The 24,199-nt window shown below is 39.4% G+C and overlaps 1 protein-coding gene across 1 annotated transcript; it reads left to right on the top strand.

Moving 5' to 3' along the window:
- On the top strand, nt 1–24,199 carry CCDC34 (coiled-coil domain containing 34). Its single transcript, XM_075094943.1, has 6 exons — nt 1–332; nt 4,049–4,181; nt 7,725–7,832; nt 20,133–20,291; nt 21,960–22,101; nt 23,722–24,199. The coding sequence occupies exons 1-6, from the start codon at nt 124–126 to the stop codon at nt 23,934–23,936; spliced, it is 966 nt and encodes a 321-aa protein (XP_074951044.1). The 5' UTR covers nt 1–123; the 3' UTR covers nt 23,937–24,199.

Genomic DNA, 24,199 nt, shown 5'->3' on the forward strand with positions numbered 1-24,199 from the left:
GGGGCAGCCGCGGGGGCCGCCGGGAGCGCGGGGGCCGCTGGGCCTTGCGCGCCTGCTGTGGTGGCGAGCGGGCGGCGGGCGGCCGTTAACCGCCACCGTCTCCGTCAGGTGCCGCCCGCCGGCATGAGCAGCGGTGCCCGGACCAGCGGCGGGAGGAGGAGGAGGACGGCCGCCCTTCTCAGCCCGCCGTCCTCCGCCAGCTCCGAGGGCGAGGAGCCCCTCAGCCCCTCCGGCTGCTCCCCGCTCTCCTCCGCGTCCCGCCCCAGCTCCCCGAGCGGCGAGGAGGAGGAGGAGGAGCGGGCGGCGGCCTCCCGGAGCCGGCGAGGCGATAGGTAACCCCTGCGTCTGGGCCCAGGTTGGAGCAGGGAGCCGGGCTCCGGACTCGCCTCCCTCCGCTTGAGGCCTCTGTTGGGGACGGAAGATTATTTCACCGAAACAGGGATTTGTTTGCATAGATCAGTGCTTTAGGCACCTCGTTCCCTTCTTATGATACTTTGGGAAGTCACAGGTTATGGTAGCTGAGTATTTTCATGGGTTTCAAAAATGTTTATGAGTTGTTGACCTGAGCCTCAAGGTCTTTGCGGGTTTAAAAGGTACAACTATTCCTCCCATCCTTTTCTTAGAGACTAAAGGGTTATTTTGCCTAGCGTATATAGCTATATCCAGAGTCAGTTTTGTGTGTATATATTGCACAGTTCTTGTTCCTGTGGCTTAATTTCATTCCCTTTTAATTATATGCAAACTTAATAAGTCTTCTTTCCCTTGGCATTTCCTCAGCTTGACAGGAGAATAAATAATTCTTATTTCTCCCTTTAGTATAGAAGGGGGAAGAGTAGGGAGTGCCTCTTTCTGGAATACAGCCCTCGCAATGGAAACTTTGCAGATTTGTGCAGTAACTGATGTTGGAAGTAACTAGCAAGACGGAACTGGGTTAGAAGAGCCAGTGGGGTAAGGGAAGGACAGCTGAGCCTCACTGGGGTGCAGGATTCCGGTGGGGTTCTCAGGCTTCCATGGAGAGCAGCAAAGGAATATGGACCACACTGAACTTTCCTTAGAGGCATTTCTTGAAAAAGGTGCTAAAAGTCCTGGGAAAGTGTTCAAATGTAGTCAGAAATAGAAACTTCGGTGTGAAAAGCATGTAAGCCAGTTTATGATCCCTCCTGTTTCTGCTTTTCTGTTACCTCCCCTCTTATTCCTTCCCAAGACGCAATTTTGTTCACATACCTTGAAGTTCTGTAGCTCTCAGTTCAAACTGCTACCTGTCTCTGCAGCTTGAGATGCTATTTGAAACAGCTCTCAAGTTTTGGGCCCATTGAGGCTGTATTTCCTGGCAGTGGGAAGACGCAGCTGAAGATGACCTCTGTTAGGGCCTGAGTTGGAACAATCTTGTGTAACTCTGTGGGCATAAGATATACTTCTCTCGTGCAGACACTGCATCTGAATAATTCTGCTGCTGTGTGTAATAAGTGTCTACCAAACATTCATATAGCAGCTTCCGTGTGTAACTGCCAAGATCTCGAAAATATAATAATAAAAACCACTACTTCTTACACAGCCACTATCCCCCCCCCCCCCCCCCATGCACACGCTCTCTCAAAGAGTCGTCTTGTTGTTGCCCTCTTAAAACTACACAAAAATTAGCCGGAGGCAGACATTTAATGTGGGAAATACAATATTTGCAAAAGAGAGAGGCTGAAAACAAGGCCTTGTGAAATGGTGTTAGGCATTTTCATACTTTCATTATGAATCAGTGTTATGTTTGATGGCGTGACTTAAGTAAATATATGATAATCACAATGTTTTCTGCTAATCAGACTTCAGTTCTGATGCCAAATGTACCTAATTTGATGTAAGATACTTACATAAAAACAAATGTGTACTTGAGAATGTGGTACTTTAAGAAGTCTGTTATTTTAATTCTGAGGAAGGTTATAGCTGTGAACATGCTAGCATTTTGGAAAATGGTCAGTTGAAATTCAAGGTCTGTGTGGCTCTAAATACATAATCAGTGTGCCAGGGAGAGTGCAACCAGTGGCTGGGATGCACACTGAGAAGGATTGGGATCCTGTCTGTGCTCCGATGCAATCTGAGAGCTTTAGACTCTGAGGAAGAGGAGAAATGTTTCTCCTAGCATTTCTTTACATTGAGCTTATGCTTTCCTCTGTTTAAACTTAATTTTCTGTTACTTCTTACTTGTATACAAGAAGTTATTAATTTATTAGTGTGATTTTTTTTTTCGAGAAGTTAACAGCTTGAACTTTACAATTACAGATACAAGAAAACACATAGTAAATATTATTTTTCTTATTCATTCCTTCTACTGGTACTTTTTCTCAGGTTGGTCTAATACATCAGCATTATTCTAGTACAAGCTGCCATAATGCAAATCATGCATAGCAAAAGAATGTATTGAGGAAGTATCCCTGCCCAAAACGTCAAGTCTGGACAAAGTTGTGTTGGTTTCCTGAATTTGAATGCGTAATACTTTTATCCTTATCTTTAGTAAACTTTCAGAGATTTATTTTCTAACAAAATATATTACTATGCATTCTTAAGTTCCATCCCTTATTATATGTACCTGTTTAAAAACTGTCTCTGTTAAATTTTTGGTCTCTGTTAACGCTGTAGCATAGAAGCCCTGGGGTGCAGCAGAATGTGTTGGACAACGCTGGGCTGGGGAGTGCTTGGCCTGTGCTGCTTCTGTCCATGCACACTGTGTCAGGGTGACCTGTCAGTTCCATTGTGCTACACCTCTGCGGGAGCACAGTATAAACAGGACTGGGGGCTGATTCCATGTGGGCAAAACAACCCTTTTCCAGGTTAGTTCCAGTGTGAATCAGTTCCCCTGGAAACCTCAGGGCTTGACCAGCAGTCATGTTAACGCGCACACCTGTGTAGCAACAGTGGAGAAGATAGGACAAAAGTCCTGAGCGCTGAGATTGTCCCCAGAAGCTTTGTATCACAGAAATATATTCTGAAGGTTAGTGGGACGTAGAATGTTTTGCAACAGAGTATTGTTCCCTGTGAATACCTACTACTTCATATTGGTAAAAACCAGCTATCTTATGCTTGAAAGATTTATTTCATCACATCACATCATAGGCTTATTTGGATGTCTCTTCTGTAGCTTGAATTCAGCAAACAGAATTACTCACTGTAGCGCAAAGTATGTACGTAGGAAGGTATTTCCTAAGCCTGTATGTCCATATAAAAATACTGAAGTGGAGTCTAGTTTCACTCTTTTGTTGTTAAGAAAAAATCCTTTATAAGATAGAAGAAATCTTATAAAGAAATCTATTGGCATGTTTTCAATTTTTGTTATGAGACAGTAGGTGTCTAGAATATTATAAAAGATATTTCTGGCCTGGGGCTAGGATTGCTGCATTATTCATGAGCAAAGAAGTTAAGAGCAAGTTATGCAAGGTGTCCTATTAAAAGTCTAGTAGAACCTTGTATAATATCAGCAAGTATTGTATGCAAGCCATATACCTTAAGTATGCTTTCTTGGGAAAGCTTTTTAGGGTGGAAAACTTTACCTACTAGAATGCTGAGGTTGCTTGATATCAGGAATCCAATTCTATAGGACTTGACAGAAGAAAAAAATATTCTTGATTATCCTTTGCTTGTGCTAAAGGCCATTTGATAGACTGAGCCTCTCTGTGCCCAAGGACAGGATATTAATGTTAAATCTCTGATTTCTCTTGGGTTCCATATGTGGAAGGAAGGTGACACTTTGATGTTTCTGGTGTTTTTGTTTAGTTCAAAGAGGTAATGCTTGAATCCGTTCCACGTTTCGGAATGGGGAAGGGTGCGGAAATCACTAACAAGCTAGAATTTAGGAACTAGAATGTAATGGGGATGGTCAAGGTGCACTGTAAATCCCATTTATCCATTCTGGGGATAACTAACCACGTAGAATGGTGATGTCATTGTTGTCACAATATGCCGTAAAAGAAATGTCATTTTTCAAGACAGTAGCACTGCTTAACTTTTCAATCAAATATATCACAGGTAATATATTTTTTCACATTTCTTGTTTTTAATCCAGGAGGGCTGAAGACTCTGAAATGTCAGGGGGGGAAAAAGAGTCACCTTTGAAACATAATCTTTCACCATGGGAAGAATGGTTCATTGGCAAAGAGAAGGAACTACGTGCCCGCTTACAAGCCAGAGCTGCAGAGGTGAATACGTCCGATTGGCTTGATGTTAAGGCTAATAGAAGATAGCAAGCACAGGAACACAGGGATTTTTTTTCTTTGCTTGTGGAAACACAAGTAGTTTTGTCCATTATGTTTTTAGTGTCTTGGGCCTCCATAGTGTTTGTGTTTGATGATGGTGATGTGATTCATGCTACGTGCGTTCTCTTTTGCTAGATGTTATGCTTCATTGAAGTGGTGCTATATAATATTTTGCTTATCCAACTGTCAGGTAATGATTCAAGTTTAAAGGATTAAAACATATTTATATAATTGATACCTTGATTTTCATCGTGGGTACATATGCCTGCATGTAGGTAGTAAAACACGACAGGGCGTGTGCTGGGTGTAAGTATGCCAAGCTACTCGGTTAGATATGAGGCACAGCGTTGTTACCCACTTAGTGTGTAATTATACAACTGTTTGGTGTCCTTTACCAGAGTAGGTTTCCCTGTCCCAGTGTTTTTTGCCCTTCTTCCATCTTTTGCCCCCTTGCAAATGAATGTGGTTCTTGAATACTGGGCCTGGGGCAGAACTGAGAGCGCTTTATCTTTTCCTGATTAACATGCATGGTGGCTGACCTTGAGTAGACACCAGATCCCTACCAAAGCTGCTCTATCAGTCCCCTCCTCAGTTGGACAGGGGAGAGAAAATATAAAAAAAGGCTTGTGGGTTGAGATAAGGTCAGGGAGATATCATTCATCAATTACCATCACAGGCAAAACAGACTCAACTTGGGGAAATGAGCTTAATTTATTACCAATCAAGTCAGAGTACGATAATGAAAAATAAAAACAAATCTTAAAAAACGCCTTTCCCCCACCCCTCCCTTCTTCCCGGGCTTAATTTTACTCCCAGTTTTCTTTACCTCCTCCCCTCCAGCAGCACAGGGGGCCAGGGAATGGGGGTTGTGTCAGTTCATCACACACTGTCTCTGCCACCCCTTCCTCCTCAGGGGGAGGACTCCTCACACACTTCCCCTGCTGCAGCGTGGGGTCCCTCCCATGGGAGACAGTCCTCCATGGACTTCTCCAATGCGAGTCCTTCCCATGGGCTTCAGTTCATCACCAACGCTCCAGCGTGAGTCGCTCCCACAGGATGCAGTCCTTGAGGAGCAGACAGCTTCAGCATGGGTCCCCCATGAGTCCACAGGTCCTGCCAGGAGCCTGATCCAGCATGGGCTTCCCACGGAATCACAGCCTCCTTCAGACACCCATCTGCTCTGGTGTGGGGCCCTCCATGTGCTGCAGTGGACATCTGCTGCACCATTAACCTCCCTGGGCTGCAGGGGCACAGCCTGCCTCACCATGGTCTTCACCACAGGCTGCAGGGGAATCTGCTCTGGCACCTGGAGCACCTCGTCCCCCTCCTTCTTCACTGACCTTGGTGTCTGCAGGGCTGTTCCTCTCACATATTCTCACTTCTCTCTCCTAGCTGCTGTTGTAGTTGTTTTCCCCCCTTCTTAAATATGTTATCCCGGAGGCGCTACCACCGTCACGGATGGGCTCGGTCTTGGCCAGCGACGGGTCCATCTTGGAGCCGGCTGGCATTGGCTCTGTCAGACATGGGGAAAGCTTCTGGCAGCTTCTCACAGAAGCCCCCCCAGTAGCCCCTTGCTACCAAAACCTTGCCACGCAAACCCAATACAATCTATTTGTAGTTGCAGGTGGTTAAATGATACTGTTATTTAAAATAAAACTGGAAGCATTGGGCAGTGGTTAGAACTATCAAAGTTAGATCATTTCTCACTTTAGTTACTGATTTATTGCTTGACCTTGAGCAATGTCCTGATCTTTCAGTGATTCACTTTATCTGTAAAGTTGAATATAACATACAGCTGTTTTATGTGGGGTACCTCATGTTGTTTATAAAACACCCACCACTGGAAGGTTCTGGAACAGTCTTTTAGAGGTCAGCATAACACCAAAATAGTTTGTTAAACTTGAGGGGTATGTTCTGATCTTTTAATATTCACCACACATTTTATGACTTCCCCTTTAAATTCCAGTTTGGTAATTGTCTCTCCCTATTTTGATTTCTAAGTACAAAAAAAGACCTAAAGTAATTTCTGGTGTCACGTAGAAAATGTGGTTTGTGCATGGACTTCTCACGTGGTCTTGATGAGGAACCAAAGCAATTCATTCTTGCGTTTCACACAATAGCATTTTATACAGTACTAAACATAAGCTAGAAGATGCGTTGTTTAACTATATAGTAAGAGCAGGCATAGGACAAGCATTACTTAGAGCCAGGTAGAAACCGGTGGAATAGGTAAATGTTTTATTTTTAACTTGTAAGATTTTGAAAACATCAGGTGTGAAACTGCAATGTAAGCAACTCAAATAGCTTATATCGGGAAAAAATACAATCAACCTTTTTGTGAGATGCTGGAACAGAACATACATTGCGATATAAAAATGTATTACTACATTTGCATATAACAAGTATTCTAAACTGATATCCTGAGAAAAAACTGTGAAGTCCCAGCTCTTTTGCTGATGGCAGCACTGAGTCTGCCCTGAATATCGGAAATGTGGATAAAGATTTGGAGTGGATAGTGGATGGAGTCTTCTAGGGTATGGACAGTGCCATCCCCTTTTACAGAAACCAGGATCCCTGCAATAGTCTTGGAACTCAGGGGAGGTGTTAGTTGCTGTGACTTTGCCTCAATACAGCAACAACTATATTTTCAAACTGTGTCTGTATTGTGAGTGTGTTTGAGCTCTCTGGAGGCTCCTAGTTTTTCTTGATGTCTTATTAAATTGAAATTCAGTGTCATAAGAAGAGGGGGCTCCCTCTGAAACTGATTGCAGTGTCAGGACCGTAAAATAAGTTTCATGGAAGTAATTCCATCTGTTTTTAAAGGTATGAATTTTCATTGAAAAATAGCACTTCGTGCTAATGCTACAGCTAGAGAAGCTAGACATCTCAAATTGTTGTATTAGTCATTGTTTTTCGATTCATTTCCTGAGAGAGGTATAAGTGATTGCATATATGCTGTATGTCCTATAAAGACACTTCAGATTTTCTTCTCTCATCTTCAAAATAAAGCTCCTGTTTCAAAGTTTGCTAAAATCTGCAATACTTTTATCTTTAATAAGCTTTGGGTTAAGCCCTAAGGTTCCTGTAGTTTAGTACTAAAAATCACAACTGAGTAATATTTCACTTAGCTTTTGATGCCTTCCTGAATGCAGAGCAGTACACTGTGTAAATTTTAAGTATTGTAAAAAAAGTACTGATTCCACTGACTGAGAGGCCGCTCAGATGAGCTGAGTGATTTGTTATGTTTCCAAAACCTAATTAAAATACGTATTTTCAGTTCATATTCTAAAAATGATACATTTCCATTGATTGTATTTCATAATATTTCTGTGTTGACCGTCATCCATCTTTTCCAAAATATTAATGAAGGAAAAATTTCAAAATCTAATGCTTACATTATTTTAACTGCAGCACTGTTTCCAGTATCGAGTGTATTGGTGTAGATGGTCACCACAGATTTAAGATGTATACTTTTTCTTTAATTAGGAAATGAATATACAGCTAGAGAAGATGAAGCAAAAGCAGGAATGTGAAAGGAGGAAAAGGATAGCTGAAGAGAAGCACAAGGAATGGGTCCAAAAAAAGAAAGAAGAGGTAAATATTGCTCTGGCTGCAAACATTCTAGCACCTACCATGCTTAAGTAAACCTGTGTAAAATTTACTTAGGCTGTTCGGGCACCATGTTTTTAGTTTGCTGAATGAATGTCTGTTTTAATTGAAAATTATAAAACCATGCCAACACAGTTAAACAATTTTCCAAGACTTATATCTTTTTTTTTAATCCATAAGGCACAAAGAGATTTGTTTTCTGAGTAGCCAGATAACTGACAATTGTCCTGTATCTTTTGCAGTAGCCTTCTGCTAATTATAGCTGGGGTTCTGGTCTGCAGTATACCGTACTCTTTCTGACTTGCTAGGTTCAATGCCCGAGCGTTTTGGGTAAAGTGTACATCTTGACTGTCTGCAGTGTCTTGTACATCAAGCAGAGCCAGAAGAAGGATTTAGTTAAGTACCATTGTGGACAGGCAAATAGTATGGTAGAGTTTAGAGGGATAATTGAGGTGTGAGGCCAGATTCAGGAAATTCTCAGTAGACCACAGTTAGCAATTGGGAATTCCTTCATCCAAAAAATCATTTCTGAGTGGGATCAAAAAATTTTTTAACTTCTCTTGAGAGGGATGCCGAAGTCCCGGGTCAGAAGCAGACAGAACTGAGAACTCAACAGGGCACTGTACAGCTCTGTGTCACACAAAGCAAGCATGTGTACTGGGTGGCAAAAATGGGAATGTTTGGGAGGCTTGGGCATGTTCAGCCTGAGGGGGCATATGTGTTCACTGTCTTACAGTCTGTAGCAATACCAGTTGCTTACTGTTCTGTACTTCTGGTTCTGAATAAAATCAGATGAAGATCGATTAAAAATATCACAGTGGCATTAGTTGGGCTAGATATCCAGACCTCATACATTTGTCTCCGCCATTTCAGAACTCCTTCAGATTCAATCTAGAACCCCTAGAATAACCTGTGTTTGGATCTAATGTAATTACTCTTAGTCTAGGGGCTGACTGGATGATTTGGCATAAACCCGCCCCAAAACCAGTCCTGCTCTCAGGATTGTTTATTATGATGTAGAAAGGATCCTTCCGTATTAAAGTACACAGCAAAAAGTAGAAGATGTATTATTCAGCACAAACAATGCCCTTTTCCTCTTCTAAAATACAAATTAAATTATAGGTGTCTGTAACTATTCATTGGCTTGAAAGAGTTTGGGCTGCCTGTTAAAATTGTTCACAGTTCAAAACAGTGAAAGTTCTCCTTCACCCTCCCCTCCCCTGCCCTCAGCTTCTGTAAACTTCTACTTATTTGGGTCCTCTTTGGACCTTTCCCTTTGTGGATTTACTGATTAACTTCTTTTCTATTGTCAATGGGAATATGAGGCCTTTTTTATGGTAATCGCATCAGCCCAGAGGACGGGAAAAAACATATTTGCGTCTGGACTTTATCGTATTATATTTTGGAAGGATAAGGTTACCCTTAGGCCGCGTCCCAAGCTTTTACCAAAAGTAATCTGATTTTCATTTAAATCAGATGATTCATTGGCTAGTCTTTTCTGTAAACCACACTCAAATCAAGAACACACTGAACTTAAAAGCTTAGCTGTCTTTAGGATATTAACATTTGTGCTGCATAGACCTTACTACTTCAATTGTCTACAAGAGTATTTGTGGATCTGGACACAGACTGAAGGATAAATATGTCAATTCAGTGACTAAGAAGGTGTTTAAAGTTGTGTGAAGATTTCACATGAAGTTTAAGGTTAGATTCATGAGCACCGACAGTTGCTGTGATTTTCTTGGCGAGCGTGTATACATCTTGCATTTGGGAAAGCTCATTTCATTTCCTCCCGGAAGCATGCAAAGGTGCTCCTTGAGGCAAAACTCGCAGTATTTTTCACTGAAATATGCATTAAGCACTTACCTTTTTCATATCCAGTTACTGATTCTGAACTCATGTGTGTAGACTGCAGAAACTGCTTTGTTTGACAGGAGGCAGTACTTTCAAGGGTGTTACTTTTATGATCTCCACGAGTCTGTATCCTTTCCCATTGCTGAATACTGTACTGATGAAGGACGTATGGGATGGTTAAGCATACATGAAACCTTTTCCTTCACCTTGAGCATCCAGCACCAGGAGAAACCGCTGGAAAAATCTTCATACCGTGAATATGAGACACATTTATGTAAGAAGTAGAATGTTTGTATGTACATAAAAGAATTCTGCTGGTTTTCTGTATGCCAAGCCAGTTTTCTTGCATTTTGTGCGTGGCAATGTCAGTTGTGGTGATCTGACTGTTAAATATAGTCCTTTTGGGTCAGATTAGGAAGCAAAGCTTGAGCATTATTTGTTTTCACTGGCACTTTCTCTTTTTTGTTGTTTAATATACATTTAAAACTATATGCTGTAAAGTTTTTTTTATGCTTCCAATCATTTTGCATAAACCATTTTTGAAAATAAAGGAATTATAACCATTTAATATTCTTCCATGTAAATAGCTTTTGTGATTTTTAAAGGTTGTAAAAGAACCAGAAGCAGTATATTGAAATATGAGCTATTAAAGAATTTTCTAAGCTGTGAAGTATGCTTATGCAAATATGGAAAAATTTTGCAGATCGCTAGGAATTAAGAGCTTAATAAAATCAACTGTCGGCACTATCCTGGCTCTACTAATGCTTTTACAATTTTCAGTAAGATACTAGATCTCTGCTGGAAAAAAATAGTCTTACTTTCTCTCTCCCCTAAGGCTGAGTCATTTGTGGGCAAACAGTAAATTGTCTGTTTGACTTGTTTTGTTCTAGATGTAATAGAGCTCTATTTCTTAACAAGTCACAGAATTATCAATCAAAATATTTTAACTCTAAAATATCTCCAAATTTGCTTTTGATTCCAGAAGAAAATTTGCTTGAACCCAACATGATTTCTGTATTTAACTAAAACCTTTGTTTCTGAGTTGCTGTTAGACTTATTGGTAGAAATGAGGTGGGTATGATTATAAATGCTGAGCAAGCAAAGTTGGTGTTCAGTGTCATGTTTTCATTATTGAAGTAGCTTTGATTTGAGTGGTATGCAGAACTGGACAAAGATCAGCCAAGACATTAGAATCTGTCTTAATCTTTCTGGAATGTTAAAATATTTGCTTGATTTGCTGTATTTAGACTCCATTTTGGTAAGGAGCTCTGTGTAGGCAACTTGTAGCTGTGGAGTTTAAAAAGAAAGGAATTGAAATCCTTGATCCCCATCTCATAGAATAAATCTTGAATAGGTATTGAAAACTTAACTACTGTCTCATTTCTTCAGGTTAGAATTAATGCTTGTGAAAGCTTATTTCCTCTGTGTCTGTTCATTCTGGCACTTCATGTGTTTATGTGTTTTTTCTTTTCCGGGTTGTGGTTTGGTTTTGTTTTTTTTGGACCAAGAAAGGACCCATCCTTAGTGGAATGAAGTTTCTATTGAAAATAAAACCAAGAGATAAAAAATGGCTAGAATTTATCATTTGATGTTTATATGCTGATTCCTGGTAGATACTTAACAATTCAGTGAAGTTTAGTCAGTGTTCTCCACCACAGACTAAGTTTAAAAAAGCAAACAACCACCATCAACACCCTCACCTCACCCTCCCAAACTGTATCTTGGAATTATTTGGATCGGGGGAACTAATGTGTGATACATTTTGAAAATGTCCTCTCTGTAGTGGCATCTTTGTGACTTGTGTCTTGTCAGATGTGTCCTTGCTTAACAAATAGTAGTTTTGTGACTGTTTGGCTTAGCAGGCTGTAGAGGATACCAAGGCTGTTGGCAGACTTGGGTAAATAACAGTTTAAGGAGGAAGATAAGAAGTGCAGCTTAACATCTTTGGTATATTCAGGAATCCGATTTCTGGTTCCTTCCAAGAATTTTTCTCTCTCATCTAAATTCTGATGGATTCATATGTGATGACAAAACTCTGGCTGTGTATAAAATACACAAACCAAATATGATAGGTGAGGTCATAGATGTTCAGAGTTGATCACTCATTCATACTTTCTTTTGTAGTGTTTCCTTTGAAGGTGACCAGAATTGTTCAATTCCAAGTTCCTTCACAGTGTGACCAGGCACTGGTTCTACTGCCTGATAAATTACTGTGTTCTACTCAGTGTCACTTTCTGGCGATGCTAGTGAAAAGCTTATCTTCTGTTCTGGAGAATATGTAAGCTGCTATCTGAAGCCAGTTTGGGTTTTTTGCCCTCATTTGCCCTTGAGTTAATTAATTCAAGACATTTGTAGCCTTCTTCCAGGAAGAAGACTTTACCCTTACAACCTCATCTCCCAGGAATTAGGTGCAGAATGGAGAGCTCCTTGCTAGATTTTGGTTTATAAATCCTTTGTCTTTCCAGATTTTCTTTCTTCCTTATTCTGTGTCCCCTTACTGGCATTTCTCTAAAGAACTGAGGATGGTTTTGACATTTACGTAGTCTCAACTGAAATGTTCTTATCTTCCTGTAAACAGGGACCCAGCCCCTGCCTTTGTAGTTTGTAAGAGTAATTTGGGTTTGACTTGCCCACCTATCAAGAGTGCTGTGTTTACAAGACTCTATCTGAAGAACCCCAGTTATATATGACTGACTTCCTAACGTTCTGTCATAGAATAAGAAGCTTATTGTGGACAGTAGCAAGCTTTTTTTCTTTTCCTGTTTTACATGAACTTTTGATCCTGAGATGTGGAGTCTCTTTCATTCCTATCAACAGCTATGGGACTAAACACTTAAGGAAGGTATATGTAAGCGCTGAATTACTGATTAATTGCCTTCAAATCAAAGTACCAAAGGCTTTTTGAGAAATGCATTGTGGACGCATAAACTGTGACATGTATGTAAACTGACGTGACCATTTAATTCTTGAGAACAGTGCCATAACAGTCAGAACCTCTTATGAAATAAAGCTGAACAAAATATTAGGATTAGGGGTCTAGGCCTGATGACAATGGCTTCTTGATTAAATATTTTAAAAATTAACACCGATGCAGTGCACTCTACCCTTTACGCTCTATTTAATATGGTATCTTCCGATCATACTTAATCCACCTTTATTGGCTCTGCAAATCTGCGTCATTCTTAGAATGCCAATAGAATATGAACTTCGAAATATCTAGAGTTATTCATTTCGTGTATATGCTTATATGTAGCTATAAATATTTCTATTATATATTGTTGTGGGTTAGCCCCAGTAGGCAGCTAAGCCCCACGCACCTGCTCGCTCACCCCCCCACAGCAGGGTGGGGGAGAGAATCGGAAGAGTGAATAAAAGTGAGAAAACTCGTGAGCTGAGGTAAAGACAGTTTAATGGGTAAAGCAAAATTTCCCTGTGCACACAGGGAAAGCAAAATCAGGAATTCATTCGCTACTTCCCATCGGCAGGCGGGTGTTTAACATTTTGCATGGCTTCATTTTCGGTAACGATTACTTGGGAAAACAAATGCTATAACTCATAACATTCCCCATTCCTGCTTTCCCCCAGCTTCAACTGCTGAGCCATGTGTCAGATGGCATGGGATGTCCCTGGGGTCAGTTGGGGCCAGCTGTCCCAGCTGTGTGCCCTCCCAGCTCCTTGTGCCCCCCCAGCCTGCTCGCTGGTGGGGTGGGGTGAGGGGCAGGAAAGGCCTTGGCTCTGTGTCAGCCCTGCTCAGCAGTAACTAAACCACTGTGTTATCAACACTGTTTTGATCACAGATCCAAACCAAAACACCACAGGAGCTGCTATGAAGAAAATTAACTCCATCCCAGCCACAAACCGGTACATATATGTATATTGGCAGCAATAACTGAAATCTCAAAAGTGGAATGCTTGCATCCCAAAATAACTGTAACTCATGTTAACATCCTTGTCTTTAGTCTTTAACGTGCATATAATGCTTTATGCTATAGTAACGTGATACCTAGCAAAGTTGTAAGAGCACAAGTAGTGACGTTACACATTTTGCATTGGTATTAGAGTAATTAGTTTTTCCAATCTTCATTTGACTGTAGCATTTCAAACACTTTCTGCATTGTTGAGCAGAGAATAAGGAATCGCTTTTTATTTTTTCTTAAAGGTAAATATGAGCAAAGCACGCAATAATCACAGAACTTTGATGTTCAATTTCTTTTTGTTGTTTTTTTTTTCAGTAAGTCCCCATTACTTGCTGAAAAACATAGTTTTAATGGAAGACAGGTACAGGATGGGAAAATTCTGTTTTGATGCTTTTTCACAGAAATTTTTTTTCTTATAATTTACTTTGGTACTGGCTGATAGTCCTTATAAGAAGGAAAAAGCAGTAAGAAAAATTAAAACCTAGAGCCAACGCACTATAAAATAGTGAATGACAATGTTCTTGGAGCAGACTTCCCTTGGTGTACTGCATGATTCCTCCCAGAAGAGGGATTTGGTTTCCAGCTCTTACCCCAAAGACTTTTTGTTTAATGCATATTTTAACTCACCCATTGTTAATACAGAACACAGGTTGTTGGGCAGCCTGAGCATGACTTTCAAGTTAAAAAGTCATGCTCACTGGTGCTGTCTTTCTTTCATCCAATGAATTGTTAATCATTTTGTGAGGAGCGGTACCACTTCAACAGAAGGGGAGGAGAATTCTGTCATCCCAGCCTGCAGCCTGGTAGATGGAGTCTTCTCCCCACAGTGGGACATGATAGTTTGAATCACCTTAGGCAGAGAGGGAATGCAATCCGGATCTTCCCTGTCCTAAGTTAATGTTCTGACAGCTGAGCTATTCTGAGTCAAAGCAGTGGTTGCTGCTACATTTTATAGAGAGCCTGATGTACTATGGCTTTTGCTGACAGTTCAGACTTGAAAGAGATGCTGAGATGTTCACCTTTTTCAAGACTGAACCCTTTCAAGAAATGTATTTGTGAGGGAAGCTTAAATATCTAGCATCAATACCTTCCAGCCTTGAGAACCAATGTGATTTAAGAATTTAAATTTTCTGTTTGCATGCCCAATTCTGTCTCTACAAATCTAAACTTTTTTTTGTGTAACTTTGGGCCTAATTTCTAAAGGGTTTTGTGGGTTTTTCGGCATCTAGACTTGCAGTACTTTACAAAACAGTCTTGTGGGGGGTTTTTGGTTTGGTTTTTTTTTTTGGTGGGGTTTTTGTTTGGGTTTTTTTTTCTTTAGCACAGTGTTGGCGTGTCTTTACACAAAACTTATCTGTGGGGTTGTGCATGGCCAATGCCAAGGGTATTGTGTCCAGACTTACCTTTAGGTTTCTGTAAGTAGCATGAACTAATTTCTCATGGTTATTGCTAGAATGAGTGCAGGAGGAATTCAGGGTGGCAGGTGGTTAAAATACGAGTGCTCATGTATTTCAGCAGCCTTAGTGGAGCCTGCATTCTTCTGAAGACCCCAAGAGTGTCCAGGGACCAAGTACACTGAGACTTACTTCTTGTCACATATATTGAGTACCCACATGAAAGGAGCAGTTTGGAGAAAGATCCACACATGTAACCACCTTACAGTTCTCCAATTACTAGACCGTATCAGGGCCTGCATGACTTTGTGTGAACTTGAGCAGTAAATCGTTGTAAACCTGCCTGTCAGTCGACAACTGCAGCTCAGTGTTCTTTCACTGACCTCCTTTCTAGTCTCTTGTTCTTTTCACATGCCAATTCTGGAGACGTTAAAGAAGGATTTTGGTGGGCTAGGCTTGGTGACTGAGCTGTGTAATAGGGCTAACTTGAAAAGATAGTAACGATTGGCAGAACAACCCAGATTTCTGAGGCTGTGAAATGTGGTTGGCATTCAGGATTATTATGAGGATAAATGAGGAAATTTGGCTGTATCTTCTGACGTTGGCAGTGTGGACTCTTCCTATATTTCACCATCAGTCAGCATAAAATGATGCTAGAGTATGGTAGCTAAAATGTCAGAGCAAACAGCTGTGAAATAGAACCAGTTATGTACGAAAAGAAAAACAATGTCACATTCTACACACCGGAAAATAGGAAAGGACTGCTGTGAAAGTGTCTTAAAAATACAAACCACAACATTAATTTCTGGAGATACTTCTGTTCAGTGACACTCTACATAGAAAATGCAGAACAGAAAGCAGCTCTGCACTTGACCCTTTCCAGCCTCTCATTCAGTCATTGATATGAAAATACAGAAATATATATTTTATTAATTTTCTTCCAGTTGGATATAGTGTCGCTGTTTTGCTGGCAATTGGGCTGTCTTCTGCCTGGAAGAGTATTTAATATTTCTGCCTTCTGTGAGGAAGAAAGTGGGATGCTGCTTCAAATTTTAAATTCCTTTGACAATTCTCCACATATATATACGTCTGATTTTTTCTTGAAAAGTAAGTAGTCCTGCTGATGAGACATTGGTTTGGTAGTGACTCAGGGAGACACATGCTGCCTCCTGAGTCACCATCGCTGTTTTGTGGGATGGCTGGATTTGTTTTGGGTGGGGGATTTCCAAGTACTGACCTAGCCCAAGCTTCATTAGGTTGCGAGTCTTGATAGGATCACAGCCCAGAGCAGTGAACCTGCAGGCCAGATTTGTATCCTTTCTCCTTAATAGTGTGCTTGGGTGGGGTGGCAGGAGAACAAGCCTTTCTTGCAATGAGTAATTGGATATTTTACAATCAATACCTTAATTTATGTAATACCTGTAATCATATTTTCAAGTGTATGTAAATTTGCTAGTGGTTTAGTGAATAGATCGTGTCTGGTTTTGAACATAAGATCAAAGAGAATTTTTAAAACCAAATCTGACAACACCAAGCATAAACAAATTATATCATTTCCCTCCCCCGTATATACGTGGAAGGAGAGTGAAGGGAGGATTGAAGAACATGTACATTAATATGCACATTCCTAGCATTTTTGATAGCCTTGTATAAGGGAAAGTAATGACGACAAGGGGAAGCCGGGAAGGTCAGGGTGACAGGAGCTTGACATGAAACAGGTTATTAAAGCAGCTGGGAATGTGGTGTAGGCTAACTTTATGAACGAAAAGCTGTTCTGTGCACGGGAGAAAGAGGAAGCGTTTCTGATTTGTCTGCAGAATAATTTCTAGGCAGCTGCAAAGTCGCCAGTTCTGCAGGGGCTCTCCCTGTCTTATGGATGTCTCACTGGAAGTAAACTTAGCAATAGTTGTGGCTTTAATGGTCGTGTGTGTGGCATATCATTGTTTACGTAGGACCTGCCTTAACTTTGGGACAGCCTAGGTAGTGGCTAATCTCATCTAAAGTATTGTGATTAAAGATACATAATTTAAGAAGCTTCCCTACCTTTTAATTAGTCTGTAGAAAGGTTTTCAGTCTATTTGCTGCTTATAGTTGTCCATTATTGAACAATTCCCCGAGGTTTGCAAGGACCCCATTTTTTTTCCCATTTTCTCCTATATTTATTTTTGTGCTTTTTGTACAAATAAAAATATGATGAGACACTTAGCTAAAAACTGTGGCTTTGAAAAGTCTTTACTTTTGTAACTCACTTTCATGTACGATAGAGGTAAGCCAGCAAAACCCCAAAAATTTGAAATCTTGGTAAGCCTTCTTCACCAGTGGTTTTAACTCACTGTTTTAGCATATGTCACTCATCTACATTAATGCTTTTTATGTCTCCCACACTATCATTGCCTTGAAACAGGAGTTGTTGAGAGATGTGCGTGGGGAATATTTGGTAACGAAGGGACAGAGGAACAGCTCTGAATAAAAGAGATTAAGATGAATTTTAGACGATGAAAGAGGAAAAGCTTAGACAATCAGTTATTTGTTTTTCAGGCAGGTGACACTTAGGATCTGCATAATTTTCCAAAAATAGATTATTTTTCCTTTTTAACTTAAGCACGGAAGGTTTTATTTCACACTAAAAAAGATCTTGTTTCCATTCTTCACTAGTACAAAAATGTTTCAGATTCTCAAATTTTCTTTTTTTTCCAGAATGAAATTCTTTAATTGGTCTTAGTTGTAAATAAGAATTTTATCACATGTACAGGCCTTACAAACAAGGTTGTGAAATGATATTAAGAAGACTTCCTTTATTTTGTAGTTCTGTGGAGTTTTACATTCCAGAATATGCACTGAAATTGGAATGTATTCATATCTGACCATTTTCCCCACACTGCATAACAGATTCAGCTGATGTTCCCTATAATTTATTAGAAGTGAAATGGAAAAAAAAAACCCAGCCCACAACTAAGCCAAGGAGTAAATATATTTAATAGCTAATTGTTTTGTGAAGTCGTGTGCAGTGTGTACACAAATAATTCTTTGTTGTCAGATCAGAATATTTGACAAGAATATACCAACACAGTGGTACTGAAAGTATCATCGTGGTTTAGGTAAAGCAGCATCCACCTCAGAGATTATGGTAAATACAGTTAATAAGGCACAGCTTGTCAAAGGGGGGAAGAACCCTCAGAGTTAATGCATAATTTAGGTGCCGATGTTAAAATTGCAGTTATGCTTCTATTGTTGGCAAACACAGACGGGCACACTAACACAAGCAATTCTGTAAACTGGCGGCTTCTGATAAGTCCGCAGTTTAGCATTATGACATGCTCAGAAGCGATGAATGCCAAGAGTAAGCTAAGATTATGCTTAGGCTAATTTCTATATCAAGACAATTTTGTGTAGTGTGGGTAAGGATTCAAACATGAAAACATTTATTATCCGATACTACGTCGTCAAAAAAAATTGGCAAATGTTTTAACCTGGAAGCGATGCATTTTCTCTTTACTGGCCCTGGTTTTGCACCTCATCATCTCATCCAAAAAATGGCAGAAATGAGTTAGTGCTTTGCAGGGCAATATAAGCTGAAGTTTTTATTCTGTATGTTGGATTACTGGTAAACTTTGGTATGGCGGACAAGGGTTGAACCAGCAGATACCCTGTTTAGACCAGACTGAGAGAATTGTGATGGTCCCCAGTTCCAGTATTAGAGCTTTGCTTCTTTGTGCATAACTGGGTTTTCCAAAAGTGCAATAAATCTGGAAAAAAAGGGGAGGGGGGCCCATGGGGGGAGCAGGGCAGAGCTCTAGCTTTCTGCCTTTTTGTGCTTATAAGAGGTAAAATGGGAAGGGAAGTATCTTCCTGCTCTTCATGTAAATATGTTTTTCCTCTTTTCCATAAAAAAGACAGACCCAGTTTATTATACTTCACAGTTGTAATCCTAGGCGTTTGACATCCATACTGCCAACTATAATAATTCTGAGTCAGCGTAAGTTCCTGCTGAACCACACATCTCCTTTGTTCAAGAGGAGTATGCAGGGGAGCATACAAGAAAAAGATTTCTTGAAAGAAAAACAATTTTATTCAGCAGTTCTTTTCTGTGAGTGGAATCTGATCTGAAGTCTTCTGCCTCTCCTCCAAGTCATGTGCACCGCTTGTCTGTTAAAGATTTTTGCCTCTACGTGTGTATGCAGGTTCTTCAGAGCTAAGCAGAAGTAGTACTGACTCAGTGGAATCTCAGACATTTCATAAAGGTTACAGGGAAGGGAAGTGGCAGCTATTGTTAGACTTCAAATGAAAGTACCTCCCTCTCCAGATCAAGAAAAGGCCATCAGTATGTTCTTGGTAGCTTAGAGAATGGTCCCCAAGACGTTCTAAGACATTCTTCTATGGCGTTAGATACCTACACACTGAAAAGTCATAGAAGTGAATGACATCTCTGTGTATCGTATCTTCCAAATTATACAGGTAAAAATTTCACTTTACACTCAGTCACCACTTTTTGCCTACCCTAGAATGTGTTTTCTTGGTTTCCCTTTCATCCTTTGAAGAGGAGGAACATGTAGATTGATTCATAGAAGTAGTCCATATGCAAATGAAGAATATAAAAACATGAACTGGATTCTCATGTTAACTTCTTATTTTTATAATAAATTATGCTTAAGTGTGCTGAACAATCTGCATATGTCAAAGACTCTTAGAAGGGGGCAGTTTGCCTGACTTCCATTTGGAACTGTAGTTTGCTCTGGATTCACTGAAAAGTAAAACTAACACACCATTGTTAAGAATTGCAACCTGTATTTCTTTCCCAGGAATGCTGATAAGTGTCTGAAGTGTTTTAAAAAAATATCTGAACAAATAAAACAGACTAGTAAACGTAATAGCATAAGGAGTGGTGAAAGTAAATTTTTTATTATGTGTTCTGACAAGTTTATATATTTAAAAGTATTTTATCTGGAATGTGGCGATGAATAGGTTCTGTTTTCAAAGAGCTTGCAATACAATATTTTTTTCAGTATTATGATAATTGTGTTGGTAGTAATGTAATAAAATTAACTGTATCCCTCAAAAGGATTGCCCATTGAAACATACTGAAAAGTCTGTATTCTGTTTCTTTGATCTGTTTCATGTAGGAAAGAAGGGAAAGGGAACGAAAGCTGAGCAAAGAAATGGCAGAAAAAGCCACAAAGGAACTAGAAAAAATGCAGTTACAAGAAAAGGCCGAAGTAAAGTATAAAGAATGGTTAAAGAAGAAGAGAGCTGAAGAGGTAGAAAAGAAGAAGAAAGAGAAGGTATTAATCAACTAATCATTTATTTAGATGGGTTTACCTAATCTGTAATTTATATTGAACATATTGGTTGATTGAATGGATTAGAATTTATCAAATGTTCATGTTGTACGTGAAGAAAACTTGCAGGAGTTGTAATGTTAGTGCATTGGAGACACTGAGGTACGGTCACTGAAGCAAAATGCATATTAATGTGTTTTTGTCAGTAGTCTTTGCAAACCCACTGCAGTTGTGGTATGGTAAGGGAAAGAGAAATGCGAACCACACAATGAACCTTTATTACTCAGTCCTTTGCACAGTGACCCCAGCAGGAAATAGGCGGTATTCTGGGCATTTTGCTCCCAACACCACTGTTATCATTGTATTATCATTGTACTTGCACATATTTCTAATTAAAAACATTTTTCTTCATGTCTGTCTCTACCAATCTTATGCTAGGAGTTCTAATTCTAATGTTATTTCATATTAATTAACCACCTATGCATTTTTATAGTGATCTTCAGAAGACCTTACTTGTAAGCTTCCTGAAGTACGGGCTTTGAGGTCCCCTAGTTCATTACAACAAATGCTCTAACAAGGCTACGCTTGCAGGAATCATCCAGAATTACACATATTGATAATGATTATGCCTGAAAACTATAAGATATATGACCAGATGTCTTATCTGTGAAGTTGATTGGTTGTATTTTACTTTAATGAACATTACAGTATAATTTTTCAATAGAATATGTAATATCGTAGAAGCACTACACTACTGTTGTAGCTAAGTGTGGGGGAGGGTTGTGGTGAGAGGAATTTACCTATATTCCCTCTGTAATTACAGTGGTTGTTCTTGAAGTGCAGAACATATTTGTAAGTATTTCACAAGTACATATAATAATTTCTGTGGATTAATTTTAAAATACCTTAATCTGTGTCAGATCAATTTTCAGGCCTTAATGGCCTTAATTCTGCAGTCTTTTAAAATTTCCCATATAATTAAAACACGTTTAAATATTCTGTACTGGTATTTACTTTCCGCTTAACAATCTGATTCTGTGTCTCTGCTGAGCCTCTGAAATGCACAGCACAAAGACCTTGAAACACAAGAAAATTAAAGCCATCAGACAGATTTAAACCACATGCATTCTTTTAGTCATGTCTTCGTTACGCAGGTTCTTATAAGCCATGTTCACAGTATCAACTGAACTTAGTTTAAATCCCAATGCCATGCCTAAACATACTGTTTTTACTCTTGCTTCTGATTAATGGTTCCCCAAGTTTGTTCCAGGCTTGGAGGCAACCCAGTCATGGCTGATATAGGGCTGTACAAATATGGGTAAATGAGAAGAGTGGATGGCTGTCTCATATGCAATAGCCTCTTTAGGCTAACTGCAGCACAGCAGTCATCTGCTCGTTGTGTTCAGAATATCTTCTACCTGTAGTCTTCTGAAAGGTTTCTGAGAACTTTTCCTTAGAGGAAGCGCTGGATTAATGTGGAGGTTGATTTTTTTTTTTTTTTCAAACTTAAAAAAATTGCAACTTTTGTATTGTCAGGAAAATGTATTTGTATTTGAAAACATATTTGAAATATATTCAGCAGTCTGGGAATCTGCAAAAGATTTATTTACTGTTTTGTGTATATTGTACAGGGCTGTGTCAGTAAGTATCTGAGATTTTATTTTTTTTTAGGAAAAAGAAAAAGAAAGGGAAGCTGAGCTACATGAGAAGAAAGCAAGATCAGAGAAGATGTTTAAGGAATGGCTACATAATGCTAGAAATAAACCACGCCCTGTTTTAAATGGCTATGGCTTCCCGCATGGGAAGTCTGCAGGTTTGTACTTCGACTACACATATGTAGTGACTTAGGTTTGTGGTTCCTTCCCTCTAATCCTTTAATGTCAAATGCAGCCTGTTTGAGATTTTCATCCAATATCTAATTTTGGCACATGGGAATATATATCTCGTATGGTATAAGTCAGAGAAGCTTTTACTCTGAGACCCTTTTTGCATTTTTCATAGCACTTCATGTTATTTGGGTGGAAAATGACATTATTGGCGAGAACAACGTGGCATACCAAATTGTAACTGATTTGGATCTCATTTTCTTTATCAGGCACAGGAATCACTAGAGCCAATTACTGGTTCCTCTGAAGCAAATCAGTAGTGTTAGCGTCCGTGTAAGATTAGTGTTTGTGTTACAGAAGGTGTGTGCCACTTCGTTGCCCCTGCATCCCCCTTAGAAGAGAGGTGGTTTTTTGAGGCGCAAAGATTAATAAGAGGCTGACAGAAGTCCTGTCTGAAGAAGGAGATGTGAAAATCAACCTGTGTTCTGAGCTAAGATTTCCTTTCCATTTAGCTTTACACCTGCATCACACCTTCTTGGCTGCTTTAATCCCATTCCTGTTTTTGTTCTAAAGGGAAGTGTTATAGAGAATGCTGTTGATAGTGTGGTGTTTTGCAAGTCTCACTTTATTTTTGTATGTTTTGCCATCCCACGTGATACAAAAGTAAGAAATAGCATTGCATTTTATGCTTGAGTGCGTAATTAAATTTTATTTAAAAATATATATCTACTTTTGCTTTTATTTTTTCATAGAATTAAAATCACTCTTATTATTTGAACTAGCAACAGAAAATACTTTAGGACCTAAATTCTAGGCTCTGAATGTTTAAGAAAATATATAAAGCAGGTGTACAACCTTTGCTCTTTTGCTCACATCTGTTTATAGATTGTGATACACTTTGCCTTCATGTTTTATTTTGGACCTTCATTGCCTCCCCACAGCTGCAATCACTTGTTTAAGTGATTTTTGAAAAATATTTCTCTACTCAGTTCTGTTAATGCAAGAGGGTGTTTTACAGACTTTGTCTGATCCAGCCACCTGATGTATGCACTGAAATTTCACTCCAGACAAATGACTGATAAGACAACATGTTCATTCTGTTGCGTGTGAGGTTTTCTGATATTGCCTTATGGGCCCTACGTTATTTATTGCAGATTATTAATGTGTATGTGGATAACTAGTGTATTTTTCTTCTCAATAAAATGAAGAATAACAGTCAAGCAAAGCTGGAAAAATAGCGTATAAGCTTTGCTTATGTGGTGACAGGAAGTTTTATTTATAAATGCTTTGAAATAATGCGAAGTAGCCCGTTTGTAGGCATTTACAGCTTTTAAGTATTCAAAGGACTGAGCATTCTGAATGTTACACAGCATTCGACCCGCTTATTATTTTCAGTAGTGCTGAAGAATATGCCATTTATTGGTAAAAAAAAAAGTGGAAGTTTTATTACTTTGAATCATTTAAATTATGTCATGTGCCTACGCTGTCTTCGTCTGAAGACACTGTTGTGTCTTTGTTAGTCCAGATGACTATTATAACTGCTTGCATTGTAAAGCTCGTAGTGTAAATATTCCTTTTTAGTTATGTGTATTTTCTAAATGATTTAGGGTGTGCTGATGGAAATCTGTATCCAGCTCCAGCATATTGTAACCCCATTCCCTGGAAACCCATACACGTGCCTCCTCCAAAGGAAGACAACGTTCTTACCAAGAAGAAGAGTAAGAGACCTGTATCTCGTCAATCACATGCATCTTCACCTATGGTAATTTATAAGCCTAAGAGCAACCCTTGTATTGGGTCCTTGGGCAGAAAACAGTTATAGTACAGAAAACAAAACTATTCCCATCATCTTGAGTGAACTGGGCCATAAATTTGAAGTTGTATGTAGTTGTATGTCCAAAACAGGCTGCTTTTTTTTTTTTAATTTTTATGAACAGGTTTTGTATTTACAGATAACTGACCAATCAGGTTTAAAATGTTTTTTTTTTATGTTGTATTTTTTAAAAAGTCATATTTAGTCAGTTGTATTGGGACTGTACCTCAATACTAATAAAACACACAGTATTGTTTCTTCCTTTCCTCCTC

The sequence above is a fragment of the Phalacrocorax aristotelis genome, chromosome 5 (genome assembly GCF_949628215.1).
Source record: "Phalacrocorax aristotelis chromosome 5, bGulAri2.1, whole genome shotgun sequence".
Taxonomy (NCBI): domain Eukaryota; kingdom Metazoa; phylum Chordata; class Aves; order Suliformes; family Phalacrocoracidae; genus Phalacrocorax; species Phalacrocorax aristotelis.